The 10406-nt window shown below is 40.0% G+C and overlaps 1 protein-coding gene across 1 annotated transcript; it reads left to right on the forward strand.

Moving 5' to 3' along the window:
- Nucleotides 1-1460: 1460 nt before the first annotated feature.
- On the forward strand, nucleotides 1461-8364 carry LOC124275233 (carbohydrate sulfotransferase 15-like). The gene is made up of 4 exons (XM_046710719.1): nucleotides 1461-1465; nucleotides 2476-2644; nucleotides 3067-3214; nucleotides 8177-8364. Exons 1-4 carry the CDS (start codon nucleotides 1461-1463, stop codon nucleotides 8362-8364), a joined length of 510 nt encoding a protein of 169 aa, XP_046566675.1.
- Nucleotides 8365-10406: the final 2042 nt, after the last annotated feature.

Below are 10406 nucleotides of genomic sequence, written 5' to 3' on the forward strand. Positions count from 1 at the left end.
GTATGTGTGTGTGTGTGTGTATGTATGTATGTATGTGTGTGTGTGTGTGTGTATGCATGTATGTATGTATGTGTGTGTATGTGTGTATATGTATGTGTGTATGTATGTATGTATATGTGTGTATGTGTGTACGGGTGGTTGTGTGTGTATGTATGTATGCATATATGTATGTGTGTGTATATGTGTGTGTGTGTATGTATGTATGTATGTATGTATGTATGTATGTATGTATGTATGTATGTATGTATGTATGTATGTATGTATGTATGTATGTATGTATGCATGCATGTATGTATGCATGCATGCATGCATGCATGCATCACATCACATGAATCATCTATAATGTATGTATGTATGTATGAATGTATGTGTGTGTGTCTGTGTCTGTGTCTGTACGGGTGGTGCTAACTGTACACTAACCGCCAAAAGAAACGTTACCCTCCTACCTTTATGAATTACTAAACTATCAAAGATATGTTAGAAGGTATTAGTTTACAAGAAAGCTTAACAACACAGCGAAAAAACAAATTACGAAAAAAAAAAATCTCAAATGCATTCATACTTAGGTGAAATGCATCTTTTTCAGAAGAGTTAAATTGTCCTATTTTCGTCCATGCCGAAATATACCAGTAACAGTCATTTAGATGTCCAAAAGAAAGGTTGAAATAAAATTCTGCTTTGGGACAAAGATAAACCATTTAAAGTCACCATTTTTCAACTATTAAAACAAGAAACAACTTTTGTAGAGTGTGTAAAATTGTAAAATAATCGTTCCTATGATTTCAGCCTTTTAAAACATTTTCTGCTGATTTCGCATTAGTGAAAACAAGTAAAACGTGTACGTGATAATGTGAAAAATGTTTAGGAGCATCTAAAATTATCTTGCTAACATTTTGGCTTGCAAAGTAACATTTTTTCCATTTTCTGTTTACGCATAGCAATATCAATCGCCAAAACGCAGCAATATGCATGCAGTATTTGCATCCATTTCACATGTAGAATGATTCTATAGGGTATAGAATACATGACATGATACGCAAGTACGTGAAATATGCCACGATTAACAGCTGGAGAGAGAAAAAGAGCCACTGGGATGGTGCAGATTGGGTCGACGTACAATGCTGTTGCCAACGCCCTCAGATGCCACCGTATTACGGTTATAAGACGTAGTTAGGGCTTCAGACTGACTGTGATCACCGTAGACAGACCAAGAAGTGGACGTCCACGCATCACAACGCTAGCTGAAGATAGGTACCTCCGTCATTAAGGAAGGAGGGCAACGTTTTTTTGGCGTTTAGTGTATATTGCTGGTAGAAAGCAACTTCATAGCGAGAAACAGATGCTTGTCATAGTGTAATTCTGTGTTAATACACACATACTGAACTGTACCTCTAATGAAGCAACCTTAGTGTACAAAGCGGCCTAGCACTAAGATCTTCATAACTCCGATTCCTTAACCGATGGCGTGGGGTAGCCTAGTGGTTAAAGCGTTCGCTAATGACGCCGAAGATCCGGGTTCGATTCCTCGGATGGGTACAATGTGTGAAGCTCATTTCCGGTGTTCAACGCCGTGATAATGCTAAAATTGGTGTAAACCAAACTCACTCCACTAACCCATGGCATGTAGTAATGCCAAGGTTATTTATTGTACAAAGGCGCTAAAAGTGTAACAAAGATCAGTTCAGTTCACAACTAACTCCATTTCAAGGGAACATCCTGGCATTGGCATAACAATATATATACATTTCCGTCATTGATGTCTTGATGTGGCGACATTTATCCATATGATAAAGACAGTAAGATTCCAGCCAAACATACCAGACAAGTCTGTCTATTTCCTGTAGGGATGCATCATGTTGTGTGGATTTCACACTGGGCCAGATCTTGGTAATTCATCTGAACTGAATGTCGGCTTGTTTTATTTTCCCAAGGGACGGTGGGGCAGCTTAGTGGTTAAAACGTTCGTTCGTTACGCCAAAGACCCGGGTTCGACTGTCCACATGGGTACAATCTGTGAATCCCCTTTCTCTGACATTGCATGAATATTGCCAAAAGCGGCGTAAACGTAAACTCACTCACTCTATTTTCCCGAAAGATATCATATATTAACAGGAAATCCATACAAAGTAAAATGGCCTTTAATGTTTGATTGAGTGATTCTGGTTGGTTGGCTTGTTGTTTAACGCCACTCTCAGAGCAATATGGCGGCAGTTACTAAATAATCGAGTTCCGACAATCCTGTGATTAATATCATAAGCATCAATCTGCTCAGTTGGGATACGATGACGTGTGTCAACAAGTCAGAGAACCTGACCACGTGCTGATCCCGTTAGTCGCCTCTTACGACAAGCATGGGTTGCTGAAGACCAGTTCTGACCCGGCTGACTCTAGACTCTCCCAACACTTACAGACACTTTTATCATTACCTCACTTTCATGTGAGGACCTTTAAATAACGTATTGTTGTTTGTTTCAGAGTCTATTCCGACTACCTCTTTGAGCTCAAATATCTCAAATACAAACCAGACACATTGGATTTTCACAAGAGGATCATCCAGGCTATTTATCGTTTCAAGGGTTGTTTGAAACATTATTCTCTAAGACGCTGTGTATACGACTCCAAACTGGAGAACGCAATGTCCTTTGTAAGTCAAGCTACATGTTTAAAACATTGTACCCGAAAGATTAAATACAAGTCGTCAATGCCTTATTGGCAGTGAGAAGCCAACATTTGACTCATCCATGCCTTAATTCTACTAAAACATGTATTGGATTTAAATTTTCTTAAGAATTCATTTCAATATGGTGTTACGATTATGGATGTATAAAAATATGAATATACAAAATCAGTGAAGTTTAGCGCAAAACGCAACATCAATTCCGTTGACTCCACTCTCCACCAATCAGGAGACAGCAGTCCGGTTGAGGGCGGGGCCTGATTTGTTAAGCACGTCGACCACCACAGTAATAGACATCATTTATACTAATAATTAGTTTAATAACAAAGTCGTTACAACATATATGGTTCGTTCACTGCGTCAGACTATTCTTCATCTTTCTGTTCAAGGTTCGTCCAATCATTGGAATATACCACGCCTTCCTCGAGGATTGGTTGAAAGTTTTTCCACGTGACCAGGTACACGTGATCAGGTTTGAGGATTACGTAGCCAACACACGTGGAGAGATGGAAAAACTGTTTGACTTCCTTTCTCTGAGTAAGTACCGGTAAAGATGCATCATCAAAATAGTGTAAGGGAGATATGTGTCAATATTGTTCCAGGTGACGTACATACACTTTTGAAGTATCACAGTCACACCTAGTCTGTTCACAGTACTGGGACCACATTATCATCTCTACTGCCTAGCCCTACCTGCAATGCTAAAGCCCTAGATGAAGCAAGTCTAGATTTCGCCAGGTTCAGGAATCTCCCAACTCACTTGGGCTCCTTTTCAATTTAAACGGGTTTATTTGTTACTATCAGATACATGGTCACAGCATGCGTTAGTGAGTGAGTTTGGTTTAACATTGGGTTGGAAGAATTCCAGTAACGTGACAGCGTGTCAGGGTGATGCTGGGAACCCACAAGTGAACTGATACAATTGTTAGATGTTTCCCACTTTGGTGACATTATAATGTGAATACGCATAAGAACATAATCAGTGACAATACGCGATCTCATAGGCTTGTGGCACTCGAATGTAACTTCCCATCCGTTCCCGTAATAGAGAGTGAGTGAGTATGCTTTTACGCCGCTTTTAGCAACATTCCAGCAATATCACGGCGGGGGACACCAGAATTGACCTTCACACATTGTACCCATGTCGGGAATCGAACCCGGGTCTTCGGCGTGACGAGCGAAGGCTTAACGCACTAGGCTAACACACACACACACACACACACACACACACACACACACACAAGCACGCACGCACGCACGCACGCACGCACGCACGCACGCACGCACGCACGCACGCACGCACGCACGCACACACACACACCATTCCGTAAAACATTAATGCTATCTGAGGTAGCCATGTGTTTAAATACTGATGTTATTGCATTCGTTAGTAGTCCCTACTGCAGCTACCTAGAAATATGGCCGTTCCACATTGTCAGGGGAGATGTAAGTTCCGGCTCTACACTCGCTTCGTCCGTCGACTGTTGCTAAGTCACGGGTGAGGGTCAGACGGGTGTACTGGTGATGAAAGATTAACACAGCACCAGGCTCACTCACTCACACATCTCCCTATTTATCTCTTTGTAACTTTAAACCAAGCATGAGATTAACCACAAATCTATCTCAGGAATTTGTTGTAATTTTCTGCGTTTGTATCTTATGGTAATACTCTTCTATTCCATTAACATAATGTCTTGCTCTCTCAGACTGTAAGATTACATTAACAAAATGTTGACATTGAGCTCTTTGAGATGAATCTGGTTGCCTGAAGGCAGTACTTAGATTAACGAATACCATCTACACACAACACTAACAAAACTGATGTGTCTTTAGTATCAAGGTCAGAACAGGTTCCTGCTACTGATCTGGATCGGGTTGTCTTGGATCCAAGTGACTTGGATAACAATTTAGTATTGAGCCATGAGAGAGTTTTGTTCCTCGCGACTAAATGCATTGGGTTGTCAAGTTGTGTGACTTAAACGACTGTTAAAGTACGCCATCCTATTGTTTGTCATAGTACTGTATCGGTGTGGGGCTATAATTACAGTACGCCATCCTACTGTTTGTCATAGTACTGTATCGGTGTGGGGCTATAATTACAGTACGCCATCCTACTGTTTGTCATAGTACTGTATCGGTGTTGGGCTATAATTACAGTACACCATCCTACTGTTTGTCATAGTACTGTATTGGTGTGGGGCTATAATTACAGTACGTTATCCTACTGTTTGTCATAGTACTGTATCGGTGTTGGGCTATAATTACAGTACATCATCCTACTGTTTGTCATAGTACCGTATCGGTGTGGGGCTATTATTACAGTACGCCATCCTATTGTTTGTCATAGTACTGTATCGGTGTGGGGCTATAATTACAGTACGCCATCCTATTGTTTGTCATAGTACTGTATCGGTGTGGGGCTATTATTACAGTACGCTATCCTATTGTTTGTCATAGTACTGTATCGGTGTAGGGCTATAAATACAGTACGCCATCCTACTGTTTGTCATAGTACTGTATCGGTGTTGGGCTATAATTACAGTACACCATCCTACTGTTTGTCATAGTACTGTATCAGTGTGGGGCTATAATTACAGTAAGCTATCCTATTGTTTGTCATAGTACTGTATCGGTGTTGGGCTATAATTACAGTACGCCATCCTATTGTTTGTCATAGTACTGTATCGGTGTAGGGCTATAATTACAGAACGCCATCCTATTGTTTGCCATAGTACTGTATCGGTGTAGGGCTATAATTACAGTACGCCATCCTATTGTTTGTCATAGTACTGTATCGGTGTGGGGCTATAATTACAGTACGCCATACTATTGTTTGTCATAGTCCTGTATCGGTGTGGGGCTATAATGACAGTACGCTATCCTATTGTTTGTCATAGTACTGTATCGGTGTGGGACTATAATTACAGTACGCCAACCTATTGTTTGTCATAGTACTGTATCGGTGTGGGGCTATAATTACAGTACACCATCCTATTGTTTGTCATAGTACTGTATCGGTGTGGGGCTATAATTACAGTACACCATCCTGTTGTTTGTCACAGTGCTGTATCGGTGTAGGGCTATAATTGCAGTACGCCATCCTATTGTTTGTCTCAGTACTGTATCGGTGTAGGGCTATAATTGCATTACACCATCCTATTGTTTGTCATAGTACTGTATCGGTGTGGGACTATAATTACAGTACGCCATCCTATTGTTTGTCATAGTACTGTATCGGTGTGGGGCTATAATTACAGTACGCAATCCTACTGTTTGTCATAGTACTGTATCGGTGTAGGGCTATAATTACAGTACGCCATCCTACTGTTTGTCATAGCACTGTATCGGTGTGGGGCTATAATACTAGTAACAGTACGCCATCCTATTGTTTGTCATAGTACTGTATCGGTGTGGGGCTATTATTACAGTACGCCATCCTACTGTTTGTCATAGTACTGTATCGGTGTAGGGCTATAATTACAGTACGCCATCCTATTATTTGTCATAGCACTGTATCGGCTTTGGGCTATAATTACATTACGCCATCCTACTGCTTGTCATAGTACTGTATCGGTGTAGGGCTATAATTACAGTACGCCATCCTATTGTTTGACATAGTACTGTGTTGGTGTGGGGCTATAATTACAGTACGCCATCCTATTGTTTGTCATAGTACTGTATCGGTGTGGGGCTATAATTACAGTACGCCATCCTACTGTTTGTCATAGTACTGTATCGGTGTGGGGCTATAATTACAGTACGCTATCCTACTGTTTGTCATAGTACCGTATCAGTGTGGGGCTATAATTGCATTACGCTATCCTACTGTTTGTCTCAGTACTCTATCGGTGTGGGGTTATAATTACAGTACGCCATCCTATTGTTTGTCATAGTACTGTATCGGTGTGGGGCTACAATTAAAGTACGCCATCCTACTGTTTGTCATATTACTGTATCGGTGTTGGGCTATAATTACAGTACGCCATCCTATTGTTTGTCATAGTACTGTATCGGTGTGGGGCTATAATGACAGTACGCTATCCTACTGTTTGTCATAGTACCGTATCGGTGTGGGGCTATTATTACAGTACGCCATCCTATTGTTTGTCATAGTACTGTATCGGTGTGGGGCTATAATTACAGTACGACATCCTATTGTTTGTCATAGTACTGTATCGGTGTGGGGCTATTATTACAGTACGCTATCCTATTGTTTGTCATAGTACTGTATCGGTGTAGGGCTATAAATACAGTACGCCATCCTACTGTTTGTCATAGTACTGTATCGGTGTTGGGCTATAATTACAGTACACCATCCTACTGTTTGTCATAGTACTGTATCAGTGTGGGGCTATAATTACAGTAAGCTATCCTATTGTTTGTCATAGTACTGCATCGGTGTTGGGCTATAATTACAGTACGCCATCCTATTGTTTGTCATAGTACTGTATTGGTGTAGGGCTATAATTACAGAACGCCATCCTATTGTTTGCCATAGTACTGTATCGGTGTAGGGCTATAATTACAGTACGCCATCCTATTGTTTGTCATAGTACTGTATCTGTGTGGGGCTATAATTACAGTACGCCATACTATTGTTTGTCATAGTCCTGTATCGGTGTGGGGCTATAATGACAGTACGCCATCCTATTGTTTGTCATAGTACTGTATCGGTGTGGGACTATAATTACAGTACGCCAACCTATTGTTTGTCATAGTACTGTATCGGTGTGGGGCTATAATTACAGTACGCCATCCTATTGTTTGTCATAGTACTGTATCGGTGTGGGGCTATAATTACAGTACACCATCCTGTTGTTTGTCACAGTGCTGTATCGGTGTAGGGCTATAATTGCAGTACGCCATCCTATTGTTTGTCTCAGTACTGTATCGGTGTAGGGCTATAATTGCATTACGCCATCCTATTGTTTGTCATAGTACTGTATCGGTGTGGGACTATAATTACAGTACGCCATCCTATTGTTTGTCTCAGTACTGTATCGGTGTAGGGCTATAATTGCAGTACGCCATCCTATTGTTTGTCATAGTACTGTATCGGTGTGGGGCTATAATTACAGTACGCAATCCTACTGTTTGTCATAGTACTGTATCGGTGTAGGGCTATAATTACAGTACGCCATCCTACTGTTTGTCATAGCACTGTATCGGTGTGGGGCTATAATACTAGTAACAGTACGCCATCCTATTGTTTGTCATAGTACTGTATCGGTGTGGGGCTATAATAACAGTACGTCATCCTACTGTTTGTCATAGTACTGTATCGGTGTGGGGCTATAATTACAGTATGCCATCCTATTGTTTGTCATAGTACTGTATCGGTGTGGGGCTATAAATGGAGTACGCCATCCTATTGTTTGAAACTTTGTTGAGTACGGGCGTGAAACAAGAAACGCACCAAGAAACATTGAACCTATAATTCTGATCTGGAGACGTTTCTCAGTGACAACACTCATCCTTGACCTGTATGATCCCTTTCAGGTCAACTTTCTGAAGCTCAATGGATGGATGTTCTCAACAAAACGGAATCCAATCCAAGACCCAAGTCCAGCCAAAACACGGGCAACATGAACAACGATACCAGGACGATATTAGAGGAGTTCTATGAACCTTATAACCAGAGACTTGCCCAACTGTTAGCAGACGAAGCATATTTATGGAGAGATTGATGAAATGACATTACAAATGAGCACTTGACCTGCCATATCTTGTCATTTATCTATTTGAAATTTCATAAATCCATAAACATGATATTCTATCACCGACATTCAACCCTACACGTGCTCATCCGTTACTTAACGGCTGCAGCTTCTCGCCGTGCAAAACAAATAACCACAAGATTAATAAATTATGAGATAATGATAATGATATAGTTAATAATGGAAGCGACAAAACCCATAACGATACGAAAATCAAAGCAAAAATGGCATTATGTTAACATGTACACATCTACTTCCATGAATAATGTGAATATAGACTGACGTGCAAAGGAAGGTGCACACCCGGTGCTTTTTGTATTACTTTCCAAAAAGCGACGTAAATGTTTTGAAAAGAGTTTTTACAGTGATATATATGTCACAGACTTTCATAATATGTTGCCAAAACACCACAGATTTCGTGCCCAATTGCGACGTTGCCATTCAAAATCACAACATTTTTCAAATAATCCCAAAACACCAGGTGTGTACTTTCTTTTGTACTTCAGTTTAGTCCGATGGGAAAAAGCTGTAAGCTGACATCTCATACCCGTGGTTCGGTCCAGAAGATATCTCAGTATTGGTTGTACGGTGGGACGTACATGACACTTGGGTTCTCTCTTAATAAAGTGGATTTTCGATGTAACGCTGTATCGACATTCTAACATTTTGTTAATTACTCTATCACACTACTTCTACTCTCATATTACAATGATGTTACATATAACTCTATCACACTACCTCAAATACAATGATGTTACATATAACTCTATCACACTACCTCAAATGATGTTACATATAACTCTATCACACTACCTCAAATACAATGATGTTACATATAACTCTATCACACTACCTCAAATACAATGATGTTACATATAACTCTATCACACTACCTCAATTACACTGATGTTACAGACTTGTGTAAACTCTGAAGATAATCGAACCTGGACCAAACAATCCAGTGATCAACATAATGAGACATTTCAAGCTAATAACATGTTCTTGTTGATATGTTGTTAGTGTTTATAAGATTCTGCTCACATTAGCCAGGAATAACAGACCGTAGTTCATGCTGTAGTACTTGTTCACAAAGATGAGACGGTGAGGGATGGCATGATACAGTTGAAGCCGGACAACGTCCTATAGATCAGACTCATCCAGATGGCCGCCATACTCGCAGAAGCTGAAGCACTCGTTTCCAAACGGCATCATCATAAATGTCCCCTCTCCTTGTATCAGTTGCGAGAACTATAGGTTCAAAAAGCTGAATAAAAAAGGACTACCTGTAAGCAAGTAACCCAGGATGATTATTAGACCATATGTCTGGGAAATAACTAAAAATATCCAAAATTGTAAGTTCAGTTCAGTTCAGCTTTGTCATAGATAAATGCAGGGGTGAATACAGCTTTTTCAGAAAGGGGCATGCGCACACTTGAGAAAGGGGGTGCACAATTCATTTACACCAGAGTTTCAATGGTCATTTAATAAACATTCAGGACAAATATACCCCCTCTAGGTCCTGTTACGACGTAAATTGTAATAAAAACGCAAATTGTAATACTTGCAGCAAATTGTAATAAACTTGACGTAAATTGTAATAAAAACGTAAATTGTAATAAAAATTGACGTAAATTGTAATACGCAAATTGTAATAAAAATTGACTAAATTGTAATAATTTTCGTTGCGGTAAAATGTAATAAATATTTACGTAAATTGTAATAACAGTTTTAATCACTCGTAAATACGCGGGTGTTTGTTTTTCGTTGCATTTCATACACCAAATAAGCTTGTTAGGGCGAAAACTCAAGAAAGAAATGATGGATTTTGTTCAAATTCGGTACCAAGGTATATTGGCCAAATTTCACCGACACAAGTGAAATGGAGTGACCTTGAGATAATTTTCAAGGTCACAGCAATAATCTGAGGATTTTGCCAATATAAAGATTGTTAGCGCGATAACCCAAGAATGAATTGACAAGTCTTAGCTAAATGACGAAAATGATATTCGTCC

Source organism: Haliotis rubra, unplaced genomic scaffold (assembly GCF_003918875.1).
Source record: "Haliotis rubra isolate DU_JTF1 unplaced genomic scaffold, ASM391887v1 Scf1045, whole genome shotgun sequence".
Taxonomy (NCBI): Eukaryota; Metazoa; Mollusca; class Gastropoda; order Lepetellida; family Haliotidae; genus Haliotis; species Haliotis rubra.

Excerpts from the sequence above, each read along its gene's own strand:
- LOC124275233 (XM_046710719.1), top strand. Across the intron at positions 2,645-3,066 it reads TGGAGAACGCAATGTCCTTT|GTTCGTCCAATCATTGGAAT; the intron begins GTAAGTCAAGCT and ends TTTCTGTTCAAG. Across the intron at positions 3,215-8,176 it reads GTTTGACTTCCTTTCTCTGA|GTCAACTTTCTGAAGCTCAA; the intron begins GTAAGTACCGGT and ends GATCCCTTTCAG.